The sequence below is a fragment of the Trachemys scripta genome, chromosome 2 (genome assembly GCF_013100865.1).
Source record: "Trachemys scripta elegans isolate TJP31775 chromosome 2, CAS_Tse_1.0, whole genome shotgun sequence".
Classification (NCBI taxonomy): domain Eukaryota; kingdom Metazoa; phylum Chordata; order Testudines; family Emydidae; genus Trachemys; species Trachemys scripta.
In genome coordinates this window covers 151,434,455-151,454,459 of record NC_048299.1, presented here as the reverse complement: position 1 = coordinate 151,454,459, position 20,005 = coordinate 151,434,455, and the positions used below count along the sequence as shown (strand labels likewise).

Genomic DNA, 20,005 nt, shown 5'->3' with positions numbered 1-20,005 from the left:
CTCTGAATTGGGCCCACTGATTCAACGAGTTCACAGTCAGCTGTGCCACACACCTCCTCCTCCGGTCTCTAGAGAAACTGTCAATCCCACTCACCACCTCCCCCATCCAGCTGTCTCTAGGAAAGGCCGATTGTCACCAACCCCCTCCTCCTTCTGTCTCCAGGGAAAACTCTCCGGGTAGGTCTACACTGCAATAAAAAACCCATGGCATTGGGTCTCAGAGCCCAGGTCAGCTGACTTGGGCTCGGGCTGCAGGGCTAAAAATTGCAGTGGAGATGTTCCGGCTCGGGCTGGAGCCCAGGCTCTGAGACCCACCCCCCTCATAACCTTGGGGGAGCTTGAATGTCTATATTGCAGTTTTATAACCCCACCGCCTGAGCCCCATTAGCCTGTGGCAGCTGACCCAGGCCCGCCATAGCTGTGCCGTGGATCTTTCATCGCACTGTGGATACACCCTTAGTCACCACCACCCTCCTCCGCCTGTCCCCAGGGAAGGCTGACTGTCACACCTACCACTCCCTGCCTGCACCCATCTCCAGTATATTACCTCAATTCTCACACTGCCACGAGCAATGAAACATAAGTCACATGGTGCTGTAAATCCTGTGGCCGTTGCTGGAGTGATCTATCAACGTTACTGCTTGGAGAAGCTTCCAAGAATGCAGCAGCCTTTGGGACCTCCGTGTCAGTATCCACACACAGGCCAGAGACCAGCCAGGAAACCATGCACTGCCTGTGGGCATCATCAGCCTCTGCACAAGCCACGTCCCAATGGACGAGTGTGGGTTTTTTAGTTGGCGTGGCTGGATTTTGCAGTATGAGGGGAAAATCAAAAGCTAGTGTAAAAAAAGCCAAGGTCCTTATCGCTTCCTGGCTGCAGCACTAACAGCACAACACCGTGACGGCACACAGCAAATACTGCACAGCCGGATGCTCAAGCACCCCAAACGCCACTAAGAATGAAAACACTACTGTGCTCGCCAGAGCAGGGCCTCCCTTCCCGGACAATGGCCAGCGCTTGACATTTCCCTCCCTTTTAAGGGTGACTGCTTGATAATAAACGCCCTGCTCTATTTCTCTGGGCAGCTGGGGACATGCCGGGTATAGAATATGACTGCTCACTAGGAAACTATAGGATCTTTATCTGCTGCTAGTGGCTGGTCTACATAAAATCTGTTGTGAATCTACTACTTCTGCTGCTAGCAGGGGGACTTGCTCCTTTAACTCACACAGTACCAGCTCAGGCTTTTAAAGCTGAAGGTTCCTGGGTTCAACCCCCTGCTGGTGAAGAGGACAGCAATCAGAATTCTGGGACGCCGAACATCTTCCAGCTGTTGGTACCAGAGTCCTTAGTTCATTTGATTGGACCTGCTGCTTTGGATGCCCACAAGCTCCTCTGTGGGTCTTATCTGATTTCCAGATGCCGAAAAACCTCTCCATGCAGAACATCCCTGTTGCCTCTGTCCTCCAGGCCCTGGCCCCAATCTGCAGCGGGGTGTGGTGAAGGGCAGACTCTGCATCTCTCTTCCAATTTAGGAGATGCCCCCTCATCCTGGCCTGTCTCGGGGCCAAGGGCAGCTTGCAGGCATGGCTAGAAGGCTGCTGGGCACCTCACGCCACATGTTCGAGCAGACTGGGTGCCGGCAGACTCCCCTGGAAAGCTAAAGTTTTCACATAGCACAGAAAGCCCAGCACTATTTATAAAGAGGAGGGAGAGAGGCCCAGCCTTGGGAGGAGGTGGTTGGTGGGGGGAGCAGGGCAGGCCTGGGGCAGGAGCGTGAGGAAGTTCTGCTAGGCTCAGGCTGCCTCAAGTGATGGACAAGTTAGGTTGAAGCAAGAATGGGGCTCTGCTGTGAATGCCTTGGGATCTAGCCAAGCCTCTCTTCACCCATCGCCTGGAGAAAAATGCAGCCCTCAAGACCCCTCTTGGGGCAACACATCAGTGGCCGTAGCATGGCAAGCAGATCATGCCCGAGGGACATGGTAGCAGCAAGGAGGTCCAGCGCTCCGATCAGCTGGTTCCATGGTGCACAGTGGCGGGAGGCCAGGGGAGAGCCGTGCTTGGAGGTGGGAGTGGGCAAGGGGGACAAAAGGAAGAGAGGCTGAAATTGTTCCTCATCCCAGAAGCTGGCAGATCACTCCAGGACATGGCTGAAGTCACAAGCAGGGAGGCTGCATTCCTCCCCCGCCCAGCCGGGGCGGGAGGGGGCCTCCTGGGCAGGGCTAGGCTCCACCTGAGACAGGGGAGCAGGTACATTCATGCTGCAGCCGCCCCCGGGAATTCCAACACACCCCAGGAGTGCCACGGGGCCTGTCGGGACTTGCAATGGGGCCGCTCGCCCATCCTACATGGCGCTTAACCAGGTAAATAAAGGCTGTGAAGCAAGAAGCTCCAGGACAGCCTGGGGCTGAGACAAAGCCCAGATGGAGGAAGCTGAGGGTGAGGAACCTGCATGCTCTTTCCTGAGCCTGCCAATCCTCCAATAGCTGAAAGTCCCAACCAGGAGAAAACAGCAGGCTCTAGTTTCACAGCTGGCCATCTAAGCTAGGACCCACACCTGGGCTAGGTGATTAAGTGCATGCTGGATTCACAAGCTCCCCCCCCGTGCAAATCTATCTCCCTGGGCTAGGAGGCTGGCTCCCAGCTGCAGTGGGACATACCCTTCAGGGCTCCCCAGGTGGGAATCAGGTGGCAGGTGAGGATCTACCCCACCTGGGCAAGGTAGGAATTGACTGAGCACTTAGCAAAGGGCAGGGTTGGGGGGAGTAGCGGAAAGGGAGGGGCTCATTGAATTGACAGGGTAAGGGAGGGCTGAAGGGGCAGACCTAGGAGAAGGGGAGCTCATATCAGAGAGGGAAGAGCTCCGGGTTCCCCTGATGACAACATTTCCGAATTAACCCAAAGCTCCTGTTCTTTCCAACTTGAAAATGGCAATGAATGGGCAGCTTGGTTCCGAGGGGGCTGGAGCTCCCACTTCCCAGTGGGGCAAGTGCAGAAGGGGTGGGTCTTTCCACCTTGGCGTGAATCAGATTAGCAGCCAGCTCAGGAGCTCAGGTGTTTCCCTTCTCACACTGACCAGGGTTTGTCTGCAGGAGTCAATAGAAGCCAAGATCCCATCTGAGCAGCACCGGAGGTCCTCTCTCACTCGGGCCGGGATCCTGCCAAGTCCATATTGACATTGGACAGCGAGGCATGCACAGAGAGATTGGAAATCCACAGTACACACTCACTCTGGCCACAACTCCCATCCAGGTCCCGGTTTCCACCCCTGCCCCCATCCCAGACCACGTCCATTGCAGAGAGCCTCAGGTTAGTCCAGTCCTGCCTCATGCATGCCTCCCCACACACGCATCCCCTCCAGCTCCCCCCTCAAGTCACTAGCGCCCCACGCTGATGTTGCACGTCTTGCAGCTGGGGTCTTTTTTGGCATCAGCAGTGGAGAGGCTCATGAGTTGGTGGCCGCTGATCTCTCCCAGCACGCCCAGGCTGAGGTCGACGGGCTCGGTGTATATGACCTCCAGGATGATGTCCTGGGCGTGGTGATAGACCAGCTCGCCGTCCTCCATGCAGCAGGTCAGGAACTTGTTGCAGGAAATGTCCAGCTGGGGCAGGCGCTCCCGGCAGAAGTGGTCTCCCGGGGAGCCCTTGGGGGCCAGCACCAGGACGACGTAGTGGTAGGCGGTGTACATGCAGTAGAAGTCCGCAAAGTAGAGGTTGGTGTTGGGGCTGAAGAGGCGCTGGGCGGGGATCTGGAAGCGGTAGCGGCCGTAGGGCGAGTCCTGGGGGGGCTGGCCTGTGTTGAATTCGGTGTTGCAGCTGAAGAAGATCCCATGCAGCATGCCGCTGGTGGGTGAGCCGTGGCTCCCGCTGTTGTCCTTCAGGGAGGGCTTCATCATGTTCCCACAATGCATCCTGAGAAGCAGCGGGAGAGAGAGTGTCAGCCCAGTGGAGGGGGTATGGCTCTTGTGCTCCATCGGCTGCACTAGAGACTAGCTGCTCCTCGGGGTTACCCCAGCACACCCCCACTGAAATCCCGGTTCGGATACTATTTGCTGGTGTGGGTACACCACAAGCTAGTGTTTGTGGACTAGTGGTTAGAGCAGGGAGTGGGATTGGAGCCAGGACTCCGGGGTCCTATTCCCAGCTTTGAGAGAGGGGTGGGGTTTCGTCTATGGGTTAAAACAGGGGACCAGGCATCAGGACTCCTGGGTTCTATTCCCAACTCGGGGAGTGTGTTTGAAATCGGTTTTACTTTCGAGCGAGTGCAGATAGGTCTGGGACAGGACAGGGTCAGAGGGGAGCCCAGCCTTGCAGTCCCAGCTCTGTGTTCTTTGTGCCCTCTCATTCTAGGTGAGGGAAACATCTCCTGGAGATGGTGCTTCTTCCCCCCAACCCCCCTGCATTTGCTAGGCTGGGTGTGTGTTCCGGCCCTGCTAGGGGAGCTGCGGGTGGGGGGGGGTGTTACCTGACGTGCTGGAAATATTCCTTGTGCTGGTTCCTATAGAAGACCGAGAATCTGAGCATCCTGCCCGCAATGAGCTCAGCCTTCTCCTGCAGCTGGGCCAGGTGCTCCTTAGCATAGTCTGCAAGGGGGAGGGAGATATTGGCCATCACCTACATCAGTGCAGCCAGCTCCCCACCTACCTACCCCTCTGCAACCTGCTGGGCCCCTCCCCACTCCCTCCAGACAGCTGGCTCCCCAGCAGCTCAGGCTGGCTCCCCCTCCCCACCACAGCCAGCTGGCTCCCCCTTTGCACCTGTGGCAATCAGACAGCTCCCCCTCCCCATTCCCATCTTTCTGCCTCTCTCCTATGGCTGCAGCCAGCTCCCCCCACCCCTTTGTTTATTCCTTCCCCTGCCTTTACAACCAGTTCCTACCCTTTCCCCTAGCTGGCAGCAGCCAGCTCCTCCCTCCCTTTGCTTCCCCCTCAGGGTGTGACTAGCTCCCACACCCTAAGCCTCCCACTCTTCCACTGTTGCTCCACAAGACAGGGTTTTGCTACCTCCATCCCCCGCAGCCTCTCTTCTGCCTCAAAGTCAGCAGCCCCCACTGCTCTTGGGTTTTTTATATGCCTTTAGCACAGGATGCTCCCGCCCCTCTTGGGCTGCCCTGCATCCATCCCCCTCTTCTGTCCCCTTTCTCCTCAGCCCAGCCACAGAACACCCACAGCCTGCAAATAGGCTCCTGCTCCAGGGCAGGGGGTCTTTGACTGCATAGGATGCCCCTGGATAGCAGTACCATTGCCCCAAGGCTCAGAGGACCGGGGATTGTTGGGGAACAGAGACTCCCTGGCCAATTTGGGAGGGGGGGACAGGCAGGGGCACACACAAAGCCTCCCTCTGCTGCTTGTCACTATGGAATTGGGGGGGGGGGCTCCAACCTGTCTGAAAGCAAAGCAGGGGAGCAATGATCCCCCCCTCTGACCCCACCCCAGCTAATGCAGGAGAAAGGAATCTATTTGTGGGCATTGTGCTGGTGGCAGCCGGTCTGTGCCAGCCCCCTCAGACTTGGCAGCAGGCCCATTAGGGAGCAGTCGCTGGCTAAGAGAAATGGCTGCACAAAGAGGCTGGAGCCCGAGGGGGCAACTCATGGGCAGCTCAGTTCTCGTTTAATATTCAAGCAGCATGAATCTCCCCTCTCCCCCCAGGGCTCGCACAAACAGCGTGAACTCCCCAGACCTTGCATAAGCAGTATGACACGACAGAGGATTTTTTTTTCCCCCCCAGGGCAGATGGGATGTGGGTCCACAGTGAGCTCAGCTCTGAGAACCAATTCCCCTCTGTGGTGCAGCAGGCTGGAGATTCCCTTCCGAGGACGGGCCGCGGGGGCTCATCACAGTCTGTGCCAGCTGGGCACGGACCATGTGGCTGAGGTTCCGCTACCAGCTATTGCTCCTGATTCATCAGGGCACACTCACCCCCCGTGCAGAACTCCACGGTCTCGCTCCAGCCGGACACCAGGTACTCCCCATCACTCTGCTTCACTGCTGTCTGCACGGCCACGCTGTACTCTGTCCTGGGGCTCAGGAACCAGTGGCCTCTCACAGTCATGGGCAGTGGGACTGCCTTGGCGACCAGCTTGGTGGGTACATCCTGTTCAAGGGCAAGAGCCATGCCACACATGCAAAAATAAACCAGGCTTGGTATTGAAGCAGTGTGGCTAGTGCTTCCCCCCGCCAAAGCTGCCTCCTACGAGCAGCATGACACCCGGGCCCTGGTACCCTGGGAAGTACAGCACCCATCCAGGCATAGCCTCAGAGCATTGCACAAGGCTGATCTGGCAAGACCCTCCAGCAGCTCCCCTGAACTGGATGTGCATGCCTGTAAGGGAGCCTGTGCCTGCCCATGATGAACAGAGAGGCAGGTCATGGAGACCTTGGGAAAACCCTTCTTAAAAACAATCTTAGTCTATTACAATGACAACCGCCATGGCTCCACGATCTGCTGTACAGGGAGCTGCATGACCTACTGGCGTGGAAAACTGTTGGGTATATTGCTACAGTGGCCACTACTCTAAAACAACTGTCACTACTACTGTGTTGCTCTTATATAGCATAGACTGACCGAGAATGCTGCCAAATTCACTATAATAGAATACCATTGCTTTCTAGCATCACCATAGCACTCATTACTGGAGTACACTGCAGAGTAGTACTGTTACTAATATCTGTTACTGTAGTATTTGGTGCCATAGTATCTACTGAAGTGGAATACTGTCGTATCTGTTACTGCAGAGTATTATAATATTCATTAGCATACTATTAATATCTGTGGAATACTCTGGTACTTGTTATTGCAGAATAATTTATTACCATGGTATTTACTGTTGTAGTACCTGTTACTGCAGAATATGTAGTATCTATTTACACGATACTCACTGCAGTGGAACACTGCAGTACTTGATATTGCAGAACATTGTTGTCATTATTGCCATGGCATTCATTTCTGCGTAACACTGTAGTAATTATTGCCATGGCATTCATCACTTTGGAATACTGTAGTACTTGTTACTGCAGAATGCTGCAGTATCAATTAACATAGCATTCAGTCCTATGGAACACTAATTCTTTTTCTGAGCAATGTCTGAAATGGTGCCTTCTGTGTTGCACCTCTAAGGCGCCAATATACATCCCACCCCACCCAGCAAGAGTTGTGCCCAACTCCTCTTGCATGCAAGATGGGCAAAGAAATCTCTCAGAGCCCTGGAAACAGCCAAACAAGCTCTGAGGTGTCCTGAAAACCTTTGTTTTAAGGAATAAATTGTCGTGTCAGTAGGCCACAAAAGCATCAGTGCAGCGCAGTGCCGTTTCTGTGGCAACGGCAAATGCTGAAGAGTCAGGAGACGTGGGGGAAAAAGAAGCTTATTATTGGGGAGGGGGGAAAAAATAATGTTTAACATTAAATAGCATCACCGTGGTAACCACCGTGCTAAAAGGATCCTGAATTAGTGACTCTGTTCCAGAGGGAGAAGGAAGAGTGAGTAATTCACTCCACGTCTCCTCTGGTTATGTGTTGGAGGGTACGTTTAGCACTCCTCTCCATGCTGATTTGAGGGGTACAGCTGCCTCCTCACCCATCCCCATACTGGTTCACGGGAGCAGGCCTCAAGTCTTCCAGGGCTCACTGCTGCTCTGGCCCCCTGGCATCAAATCTCCCCAGGCAAAACCTCTTAACTTCACAGCAGAGTTGGGTGGGGAAAGGAGGCTCTTTTTCCTGGCTCAGGCATCTCGGGCTGGTGACACTAGAGGGCTGAGAGTCTGAGGGGTTCAGATCCAAATCCTTCTCCCACTGAAAGATTTTGACAGTAGTGGGACCGGGCTTTGAACCTGACTCTTCTAGTTACCCACAGCACCAGGCACAGCACCCCCCCATGCTGTCCCCACCCATGAACCTAGTCCCTACCCTGAAGGAACCCCTTCCATGCTCCATAGGACATGCACCCCTTGGGTCCTTCACTGGAGCTGCCAACAAAGGGACCCAGTTTGGAGGCATCTGGGATGTAGATACGCAGCTGTGCTGTGAGAAAGAGATGGCAGCCGATGGCTACACGGGGAGTGACTCAGCGCTGGGCTGAGTACTCGGGAGAACAATCGTTGGCTGAGGGTGGCAACGAGCATCCAGTTGCTACCCACATTTCCCCCCGCCCCTTGCTCACCCTGTGTTTGAATTTGTTGGAGTTCTTGTTCTCCTTCTTGTTGAGGTCGATGAAGTAGTGGGTGACTCTCTCCAGGTCTCCCCCGTCCATGGCCCAGGAGATCCGGAACGAGTCGCACGTGATGTTGTTGATCTCGATGCTGCGGGGGGTGGAGAGCAGCTCCATGGTCCAACCCGCCTGGCTCCTACGGCACAGTGGGGGGATCAGTATGGTGACGGGCAACCGAGGGGTAGAGGCCATAAAATCAATTGGCCTCACGACCAGATCCGGAGCCCATTAGAGTCAATGGACAGATTTCCCTTCACCAGAGTGGGTTTAGCCTTCAGCCCACAGCATGGCCCCAGGGCAGAACCCCCTGCCCCAGCATGGGACTCCATTGCAGATTCTCATCCCTGATGTGAGAATTTGGGGGTGCTCTGGGGCAGCCCCTCTGCCAGCACTGGAGAGAGAGTACTCTGTGGAGGTGTATGTTTACACAGCTACCTGGATGCACACGCAGCTTCTGTGGTCACAGCTCTGTCAACGGGGAGTGAAAATGCTGGCCCTAAATGAAGGGGGAGCGGGGGGGAGCTGGGACTCGGGAAGCATGGGTGCTCACATGGCTAGGAGGCCATGCTGGGAATGGCTGAGCACGGCCCAGTTGTACCTTGTTGTCAATGCACTGGCCCAGGACTCGGGGGGGGGGGGGGGGGGGACCTGGATTCCATTCCTGGACTCCCTTGGTGCTTTACATAGGTCACTTACTGTCAGATTTCCAAAAGGACTGTGCTGTGTGTGTGCCCCTGATAGGCACCAGACGGCCAGCACATGCTGTGTTGGGCGCTATGGAAAAATCTGGGCCCAGCTGTGGGTGGTGAGCTCTTGAAAAACTGACCCCTCGCCACTCTGTGCTTCAATTCCCCTGCTGTAAAAGGGGGCCACTGACACTTCCTTGGCGGGCCTCCTGTATCTAAGGTGTAAGCTCTTTGGGGCAGGGACTGTCTCTGATCCTGTGGCTGTGCAGGGCCCAGCACCATCTTGGTTGGAGCTACTGGAATACAAATAATAGCACAGAGAATAGCCCTTCCCAAAGAGCAGTAACTCAGGCAGCGATTCCCCAGCTTCTGTCATTCTCTCGCTTCCTCTCCCCATGTATGTGCCCCTCTCATCGGAGGAGCCCTAATTAATTCCATCTGAATCCATGGCGCCAGCTGAAGAGCGGGTGTCAGCCCACACGGAAGTTTGACAGAGCAGCCGGCACCTTGCAGGTGTTGGTGCCAGCAAGTATATCGCAAGCCTTGAATGGGACAGATTCGGAGCAGATGGTGCTGGGGAGGGAAGGGGCTCTGGGCCAACAGGCACGAAAGGAGGAGGGATTTGAGGAGGTTTTTTTGTTTTGAAAGGAGAGGAATTGCAGGCAGGGAAGGGGGAGGAGGGTTGTGCATGCCAGGAGCTAGAGAAAATGTGAGAATGCCAAGGGGGAGGGGGGTTCAGGGTGGTGTCTGGGTAACCCCCAGTTTTAACATCCCCTTTGTCATTTCAGGCACTGCTTTGCACTGTGCTTAAAGCAGCTTGATTGCCGTCATTGTACAGAGGGCAAGATGGAATGGCAGATAGCCATATACTGCAGTTACAGTGGAAGTGGGGGTTTATTGCACACGCATGCAGGGTGTTGTGCATGGATCAGGCAAGGGAAAGTGAACAGCATATGCGGGGCGTGCAAGGTGCATGTATGTGCAAAGAATGGGTGTGAACTGGGTGCAGATACTGTCAGTAAGGTGTGTTTTGATTGTGTAGGTGGTATGTTTGTAACATGCGCATACAAAGTATATACGGTGTGTGAGCAGAGGTAACGGGTTCACATGACATTGCATGTGTTACATATGTGTGCAGTGGGCAGAACCCATGGGTACATGTGGCATGGATGTAATGGGTGTGTTCATACAACATAAGTGTGTGCTCCATGTGTAAAAAGGGCACCTGGTGAATTGGTAACATAGGCAGATTCACTCTGGGTGCAAGCCCAGCGTGAGACCCACTAATAAAGTGGGTTCTACTATGTATTACTAGCTTCTGATGGCAGCCAATAGGCAGCTTTGGGGTGTACATGGAACCTGAGTGGTACATGGGCAGAATTTCACCCAGCATTCAGCATGAGTGCAAACAGAACAGATTTCCAAATGCACTCAGCACCGAGCAGCTCCCATGGTGATCCTGGGAGCCCAGTTTTCAGAAAAGCCCAGCAGCCAACATCTGCTCAGCACGCTGAGCTCTGGGTCAACGTGTGGTGTCTGGAGTGGTTGCACGACATTATTTCTTCCACGCCTCTTTCATTTGCAGTGAACCCAAATCTGTGACCTTCACGGATGCCAGCAGCTTTGATGTAGGGATTATTTAAGAAGCAAAAGGCAAGAGCGCCTAGGGCTGGGCTGAAGCTGCAGTTCCTTGTAGCATTATGAGGCCCGAGAGGAGTTTTTTCCATAAGGAGGAGCTAGGCATGAGACTCTAAGCTCAAACACAGAGGTGTAAATCAGGAGAGATTTCATTTCCATCCACTTGGCCCGGGGTGGGGGAGGAGGAGATGAGATGTGACTTGGAGAGGCAGGCATGGGTGCTCTTCCGCTGCAGCGCTCCCTGGGCGGAGGGGAAGGAGCCCTGCCAAGAAGCCACCTTTATAATCTGGGTGTTTCTCTTTAAAGGGATGGCACTATGTTTGCTTAATGTGGGGCGGGAAGGAGGGGGGGGCGGAAGAAAAACAACAATGTAGGACTTAGAGTTGGGGAATGTATAATTACATGTAAATGTTCTCCCGCCCCAGTTCTTTGTGCTACAGGGAAAGCTGCTTTTATACCCAAGGCCCAGCCAGCACTGAGGCCTCTGGGCTTGATTCTGGGATTCTATCCTGCCACTGATTTATTGTTTGATCTTAGGCAAGTCACTTGCCCCATCCCGCTCTGTGCCTCACTTTCCCCATCTGAACAGTTGTGAATAGTTGCTACTGCTCTGTTTCATGGGGGCATGGAGACTCCGCCCACTGATATTTGTAAAGTGCTTTGAGTTTGATCCTCAGATGAAAGGGGACAGAGGTATTCTTGGCTGAGCAGGTTGGGCACACAGAGTTGGCCCTGGTGAGTTTTACATTCGCTTCACTTTGCTCTGGCTTCTTGGGAAACAACTGTGCAATCAGTTTCAAAGGGTGAGGCTTTTATCTGGAGAGAACAGGTCTGATCACCTGTGCTTCCCTGGGTGAATCACTAGCAGCTAAAAAGCCTAATTCCCTGTGCTCTGAGCACCTGGGGCTGAGCCCTCCCCAGCTAAGTACGTTGAGGCCTGGTCAGTGCTTGGATGGGAGAGCTGCTGAGTGGACAGAAGTGGTGCTGGCAAGTCGGCATAGGATGTTTGGAGTCAGTATTGAAAAGCTGCTTTCCAATGAGATGTAAAATCAAGCTCTAACTAAGCTGCTGTGGTCATTAAAGATCCCTTGGTGTTTCTTCCATTAGCAAGACCAACATCTACTCTCCCAGGGATGCTACACGACCTTTAGAAGGACAGATTTGCAAATGTCTCTCTTTTCTCTTCCCCCACTCCATCTCTCCCCTCCTCCCACCCCCTACTCTCTCGCATGGGCACAGGCTCCTGCAGCAGGATCACAGTTTGTTTCGTGTCAGATTTTCCTAATTGTCTTTCTTCTTTTCCCCCCGCCGTCATGGTTCCTTTGTGTTTGGGAAGCAGGTGCTTTTATTTATAGCTGTCACATGAACAGCCCACACCTTCGCGTTGTGTTGCGATTTCTCAGAATTCAGCACATCAGAATTTAACCCTGCAATGACTCAATATATCCAACCATAGGGAGTTATTGTTGCGCAGCAACAGGCGCTAGCTGAGGGGGGAAAGGCTGTTACCTGGGTGATGCACATTTTAGAGGGTCCGTGCCACAGTTAACAAGGACCCGAGTGGGGCCGCTTTTGTTTGCTTATAACTGCATGCAACAAAACCAAACGGCCACAAACTCTTTTCTAATATCGGGGGGAGAGGAGATGAATCCAGGCCTCAGCTTAGCACATATGAGCAACTCTACAATAATAACCAACTAGTGTGCAAAGCAACTCGAGAATAACAATTAACCAGTATGCACAGCACTTGTGAAGAACCCTACAATGACAACCAACCAGTACGCACATCTCATGAGCAACCCTGCAATAACAACCAAGTGTGCACAGCACTTGTGAAGAACCCTACAGTAACAACCAACCAGCGTGCACAGCCCAAAAGCAAATCTACAATAACAACCAACCAACATACACCGCACATGTGAGCAACCCTACAATAATAACCTGCCAGTATGCATAGCCCTGGTGAGCAGCCCCAGTGTGTGCCTGCACTAATACCAAACCATCGTGCACATGGGTGGAAGCAATCAGGTGACAGGAGACAGGGCCGGCTCTAGCGATTTTGCCGCCCCAAGCAGCAAAAAAAAAAAAAAGTTGCGATCGCAAGCGGCGGCAGCTCTACTGCCGCTTCATTCTACGGCGGCAATTCGGCGGCAGGTCCTTCGCTCCGAGAGGGAGTGACGGCCCCGCCGCCAAACGGCCGGACATGCCGCCCCCCTCTTCATTGGCCGCCCCAGGCACCTGCTTGCTACGTTGGTGCCTGGAGCTGGCCCTGACAGGAGAGGTATCCAGAGCCTACTGTGGACATGGTGCTGTTAGTGACTGAGTGTGAGATAATCCCCAACCCCAAATCTCTATTGGCTTCATTCCCCTGCCAACCACCCTGCTATGGACAGAAAGCTCTGAAAGCCACAGCTCCACATGGGTGGGAGCCCAATCAGTGTGAAGATTAATAGCCAGCGGCTGCTGCTGGTCTCAGCTGTGCTGTTTGCTTAGAGACCGATCCTTGGGGATCCGACCAGGCCATTAACACTGTCCTTTAAATCAGCTGCTGTCCAACCTGCCAGCAGGCTACTGGTTTAATGAACAGAGCTGTGTCTTGTGACTGTGGCTGAGGGCCTGATGCAAGGTTCCAGGGAGCAATTCATTGGCCCCCTACAGCCCTGCTCGGCTCCAGCATGGGTCCCATCTGCTCAGCACCCCCAAACAATACCAGTATTTTTCCTTTCTCTATTGACTCTTTTTCCTCCCTTCCCTCGAGTGAATTTAGCTCTGGTGAAATGTGCCAGGCTGGCAGCACTGAGGAGGAGCAAGGCCCTCTGGCTTCAGGTCTGGTGTCCATCCCTCTCTGGAGCCAGAGGGGAGTCCAGCCTCCCTGCTGAGGCTGCTGGCAAAGGAAGGGGAGGTAGTTGTGGTGGTCAGTGGGTTGGTAATAGCCACCGCTGTCCACTGAGAACGCTGTACCAATTCACAGATCCAGTGCGCTGATGCCATTTTCCTCCAGCGCCTCCTGCTGGGAGAGGCTTATCTCTCTGCAGCATGATACGGTCCAAGGAGAGGAGGTTCTTTGTGCAAGCTCAGCACTTCCTGATGATCGAGGTTGGCTTTGAAGCAGCTGCAGCAGGTAGGCTAAAAGCTCGGCCCTTTGGCCCCATCTGGTTCGGTGTGGCAGAGGATGCAGGAGGAAGGACTTGGGGAGAAATTGCTCCAGAGTGGTATTTCTCAGCCTGGCTGTTCTTTCCTCTCTTATCTGGAGGGAGGAGGGCAGAGGCATGGCAGCCAGAAGCAAGGGGTGAAAGAGGGATCAAACTTTGTGGCCCCTTGGTGTGGCTGCTTCTGCTCCCTGCACAACCTGGTCTTAGGGGGAAAGCATTGCCAGGAATCCAAACGGAGCAGGAGAGAGGCTGGGTTCGGCTTGGAGCCTGGAGATCGGGAGCAAATGGAGAGAAAGAGAGTGGGAGGTGGATGGGACAAAGGAGGGAGTGAGGATGGGGAACAGACGCTGGACTGCCCCATATGCCCTGTTGATGCACTTGGGTGGAGCTTGGCAATGCACCTTTCATAGCTGGCCAGGCCCCTGCCCCAAAGCACTTACAGCCCAATAAGGGGCGGACAGCGAGGCTGACTGGATGAATGAGCTGAAGTGAAATGTGCCTCTGCAACCACCATACAGGGAGGCCGTCAGCGCCCGGCTAACCCGGAGACCCATCTCAGCACCGAGCGGGGCTTAGCAAAGCATAAAATACTGTCAGGAGCGAGTGCTTGCTGCTCTCCTTTTGAAAGTGCTCCACGGGGATCTGGATGCCCTGAAGCCCCACGCGCCATTGGAAGCCACTCAGACAGCATTTCCAGTACGGGTCCTGACCTACACTGAATGTACAAGCAGCTCTCACTGCGGAGTACGAGAGTGCACAGCGAGAGCCATGGGGTAGTGAGCTGTGTGATTCCTATGTACCCCTTAGCAGGGTCATCCCTGGGTTCCCCGGCAGTAACACAGCACAGTCCAGAGGTCCAGTGAGGAACCCTGACATGGTGCATCTAGAGAAGCTATGTTTTTGGAAGGGAAAAGATACACACACACACACACAAGTCTCATCATGCATGGGGTGCCACCAAACAAAATCTAATCTGCAGCCCTACGGTCAAATTTGGTGCAATGTGTACATGTGTTTTTATTACACAGACCTTGGCAACGGGTATCAATGAGGGGTTTTGGATGACCAGATCAGATCAGTCTCTGGCAGCAATTGGCATAATGTTCCAATCCATTTTTAGCTCCAATTAATAAGTGGCGTTTGAAGAATGCATAGCAGGCTGTTCAGCTAGTCTGATGTACATGGGCTCATGCAAAGTTAGTCATAAATGCATGCAGATCTCCCACGCATGCAGAGGCGTGAAGGCATGTGTGGCGATCCACAGAGAGAGGGAGAGAGAAAAAGGTGCATGTGGAGAAGGAGAGATTCCTACAGGTACAGCACGGTGCATGCTCAGATACAGAGAAGTGAGCAAAAAGAGAGAACATGCATGGCAGTGCACAGACATGAAGACATACAGAGAGACAGCCACATCATACACGCATGCAAGCTATTGTTTAGCTTCTGTGTATGCACAAGTATACAGAGACACATTCATGTATGGCAAAGCACTTATATGAACAGCGACAGGCCTATGCAGATACACACATGTGCAAGTAATTGCTTGGTCTCTGTTACCGGAAAATATATGCAGGTATGTACCGGAGAAAAGGCACATACACAAATAAGGAGGCACATGCATGAACAATGACAAAGAGACCCCTGCACAGAGCAACAGACCCAACTGTGTGTGTAGCTGTCACAGAAAAAGAGCTGTACACATGCATGTATAAAGCAAGGCACAAGTGAATAGCACTACATATACATGTCCAGTAATGGAGAGGAAAACACACATACTCAAGGAGATGCTGGTACACATGTGTGAAGCTATTGCTTTGCTTCTGTGTACGCAGACGTGCATAGGGATGCACACACAGGAATGGGGCAAACGGAAGCACATACATGTTAAGCGATCACCTTATCTTTGTACATGGTCAAAGAGAGGTGCCAATGTGCATGTACATCAAGACATACCGAAATGGAGACACATACATATGCACACCTGTGTAGCTCTCCCTTTATCTCCCTGCACGCTCAGGGCACAACGCACAATTACATATATGAACAGTGGCAAGCACATGTATGAGGTGCACACGCAGGCACAGAGAGCTCAAGGAATGCACAGATGCAGCTGTCACTCCCTCTCTATGCATGTTCAGAGAAAGAAATATACAGAGACAAAGACACACTCATGCTGCGACACTCACACATGCTCAGAGGAACGCGTTACCTACACTATGCACAGGCAGAGGAAGACCTGGACTGGGACATAAACACAGATGTGCACACGTGTGTGCACACACTCATGTAATTGTGCACACCCATTTCACCCCCACACACATACCCCACCCCGCAAGCACAGAGGGCTCCATTCCCACCTCTGATTTGTAAATGAAAAGCCACTTGACTGAAGGGGAACAAGGTGCCTCGGCCAGCACTCAAGGGAGATAGCTCCCACGCTTCTAGCCCAGATCCAAAGCAGGGCATGGAGAGAGCCAGGAAAGAGCAGCATGTGTGTGGGAGGAGTGGGGAGGGCGCTGGTCTCTTCGGGGACTGATGCAGAACCAGCCTAGCAGCCTGCCTCTGATGTGAATGCCACTTCAAAAGAAGGGACGTGGGAAGCAAACGCAGCCTGTCCCAAACCCCTGCCTCGTGATGGGGACAATTCTGACCTCCTTGCTTATTCGCCTGCATCTGTGCCCCTTTAAACGCCCGTCCATCTCCCCACACGGTCTCCTTCCAGCCCTCTCACCCTCACTCAGAACAGCAGGCTCCATTTTCACCTGTCTGAGCCAAACCAAGGAGATGGAGCAGGGGGGTGTTGGAAGAGATGGGCTCCCTGCTGTTCAATAAATTGGCTGGGTGGCCTAGTGTTTCTACTAGCTGCCTATAGGAAAGCAATGGCCCCCTGCGTCCCCTAGGCTCTAGCAGGCAGAGTAATTCCCTGAGCAGAGCCTGCCAGGAACTAGAGAACCTGAGCTGTAGGGAGCCAAGATCACCAAAAGCAGCATGTTACCGAACCTCAGAGATTAGTGCAGGCGGTATGAGGGTGCAGCTTGTAACCACCCCCCATTCACATGCAACCCCTTCCTCCTCACAGCCCTCACACCCACATGCAGACATACTCACACGCATGTGACAGCCACCTACACATGCACACACACACACCACTACCTGAACACAAGCACACACATATACATACATACCCACTCACAAGCACATGTAAACACAAGTACACCCATTCACAGCCACTCAGACACCTGAGTATACACACACACGCCTACTGAAACATACATAACTACAGGTATACAAATACAAACACACCAATTCACATTAGTGCACACAGCCACATACACACACACATTTCTAACTGTATACGCACAAACACATATGTATGCATACATACAAACCCACTCACCCACATATATTCACAACCACCCATCCGCAAGCACACACATATTATGCATCCATGCACATGCTCGCAACCACATACATGTATCCACTCATATCACAATCAACGCATCCACTCACAGCCATGTACACCTAAGTACATATATACCTGCTCACAATTACCCATAAACATATATACCTACAACACATCCCCATATATATTTACATATCTACATGCATTCATATACAAATACATACCATACATACCTCTACATGCATGTCCATACATGCAAACACAGAGAAAACCATGCACATGCATGAATCATATTCAGGTATAGACATTCATTAACAGATATACATACACACCCTGCACCCATATACTTGCGTACAGACTATACAACCATGCACATACAGTACATACATACCCATTCACAGATACTCCATACTCACATATATCATGCAAGCACACACACACACCCACTCACAGCCATTAACACATATTCCTTCCCCCCCCCCCACAGACACACCAATCTGGTCTCCAGTGGCAGCTTTTTTTAAGAGCATGGGATTTCAGGCTGTCAGAGCTGCATGACACATTAGCCCCCATTCATGGAAACCCAGTTAAAGTTCTCCGATCTTCCCCATTCCGATCAGCTGTGTCGTGAAGAAAGGAGAAGGTCGTTTCCTTGGGGACAGTGAAAAGCAATGTGACAGGTACAGCTGTCTTCTCAAGCCCTTGGAACAGATTCCAGGGCTTGGAGAGATTGACAGATGGGGCCCTTGCCTGGGCTGGTTAACCTCCCTTCCCCTGCTGTACTGTCTTATTATATGGGGGCTTTTCCTGCCTCAGGGCTTCTGAAGCACCATCCTCTCTATTAACACTTACCTAGCGCTTCTTGTCCTCCATGCGCTTCACCAGATTTGACTGATTAATCCCTGGGAGGGAGGGATTTCTTGCTCCCATTTTACAGATGAGGAAACAGAGGCAGAAGTGACTTGCCCAAGGCCACACAGTGAGTCAGTGTCACGGCTGGGCTCAGCACTCCGGAGTTCATGGCACCTGGTCTGGTGCTCAGAACCACACACACACCCCATCTCCGAGTACAAGGTAAAAGCGCCTTACCTGTCTCCACAGGGAACCTCTGATGCTAAGAAGTTAGTGTGGCTGCCGTGTGTATTAAATGTGTGTCACGCACACAGCTGGGGTGAGGTTTCTGGTTTGCAGAAACTTGGCTGCAAAAGCAGTCTCTCCAGCTAGGTGCTGCTCCTTCCCATGCAGTCCCCTGCCTCCTTCTGGGCTAACACTGCTCCTCTGCCTCCGGCTGCTATTGCTGCTGCTTGCTGTTGCCCAGACTCTTGCAAGCGCTAGGAAACAGCAGACACCCTAAAGAAGAGGAGGAAAAAAAAATCAAAGCAGCATGGAGGAGAAAAAAAATACAGCCCTTCTCCACCAATCGGGTCTCAGGCTGCAAAGCATCAGGTGATGAGCAACCACGTTCCCTGCCTAGCTTCCCCAAGCTGCATCCTCCGCTGTGCAGGGATAGCAATGTGAAATTATTGAGGCTTTTCCCGTGGTGGAGGGTGGGGAATCACAGGATCTGGGACAGGGAGGGGAATGCGGCCTCAGGTTGGGTGCAGAAGTGTGATGTACTGCATGCATGGTACCAAAAATGGGGAGAGACTGGTGGTCACTAAGCAACACTGAATCCTTATCAGAAACTTCAGAATAATGGGCCAGACTCAGCCACTGGTTTGACAGGAGTTGCAGCAGTGATATATTTGAGCAGCTTTAGGCACCATGCTTGCATTTATACAGCCAGCCCTGACCCTATTCACACTTGGATGCTTACTGGTTAACTGGGAATTGCTAACTTGGTTGGATTCTCAACCTTATTCAAAGTCAAAATTTTTCACAATCCCCTTATATTTACTATAAAAGTAAGAATAAGAAATGTCTTGATGATAACACTATAAGCCCATATAATGTATTTGTGTGTGTGTTTCGAGAGGTTCGCAGAGCATACTTGCCCTTGAAGGGGAAGGTTTTGTGGAGAGTGGAGAAGCCAGATTTTCTTTGCTTTAGAACGGTAGTAAAATTTTCAGTGCTTCATGACCCCTCTGGCTGCCTTACATCACACACACACACACACACACACAGTCCACACCCCGCCGTGGGGTTACAACCCCCCATTTGAGAAGCACTATTCCTGTGGGTAGAGTGGGGTAATTGTTGGGATTCCTGGGTTCTGTTCCCAGTTCGGGGAGGGGCTGTTTGATTCATAGAGTTTAAGGCCAGAAGGGACCATGAGATTATCTAAACTGCCCTCCTGTCGATCACAGTTTCACCCTGATGCCAGTATGGAGCTCAATACGTTGAGTCTGGCTAAGCCATCTCTTCCAGAAAGACAGCCAAGTTTATGTGAGTTCCTCTGGAAGGCCCCTCATCATCCTGCCTACTGAGTCAGGGCTGCTCCCGGTGCAGGGAGTTTTACCTGCAAGTTTTACTTGCAGAGGAATCACGGGAAGCAGAGGCGGGCCATGGATGCTGGACTTTCCCTGCCTACATGGCGGAATAGTTCCATTCCCAGTGGCTTGGATGGAAAAACCGGACAGTCAAGTGAAGGGATTTCAGGTTGAATGGAAGTCTCTCCATTCTCTTCCACAGTTGCCCCATCATGTTTCAGAACAGCATGCCCTGGGCTGCAGCTGGGACTCGCTCAGTTGCACACTGAGTAGAGGTAACCGAGATACTGGTAATTACATCATCCATCTATCTGTCAGCAATCCAAGGGCAGCCGGGATGCTGCCACAGCTGCCCGGCAGAGCCTTTAATGATGTCTCTCTGTCACTGTCCCCTCTGTTACAGCCAGAGCCTGGTAGAACTTGCAACACTGCCAAAGGATAGTTCACCTACCCTAGCCTTGGGCTTCCCTCAGCCCTAGGCTCATTGCCAGGG

At 52.7% G+C, this 20,005-nt stretch overlaps 1 protein-coding gene across 1 annotated transcript; it reads right to left on the bottom strand.

Annotated features, from left to right (window-relative positions):
• Positions 1 to 246: 246 nt before the first annotated feature.
• Positions 247 to 18,615, bottom strand: PHYHIP (phytanoyl-CoA 2-hydroxylase interacting protein). Its single transcript, XM_034761894.1, has 5 exons — positions 18,173 to 18,615; positions 8,157 to 8,340; positions 5,920 to 6,094; positions 4,467 to 4,584; positions 247 to 3,913 (listed from the first exon to the last, which is right to left on the bottom strand). Exons 2-5 carry the CDS (start codon positions 8,319 to 8,321, stop codon positions 3,379 to 3,381), a joined length of 993 nt encoding a protein of 330 aa, XP_034617785.1. The 5' UTR covers positions 8,322 to 8,340; positions 18,173 to 18,615; the 3' UTR covers positions 247 to 3,378.
• Between the last annotated feature and the right edge of the window lie 1,390 nt (positions 18,616 to 20,005).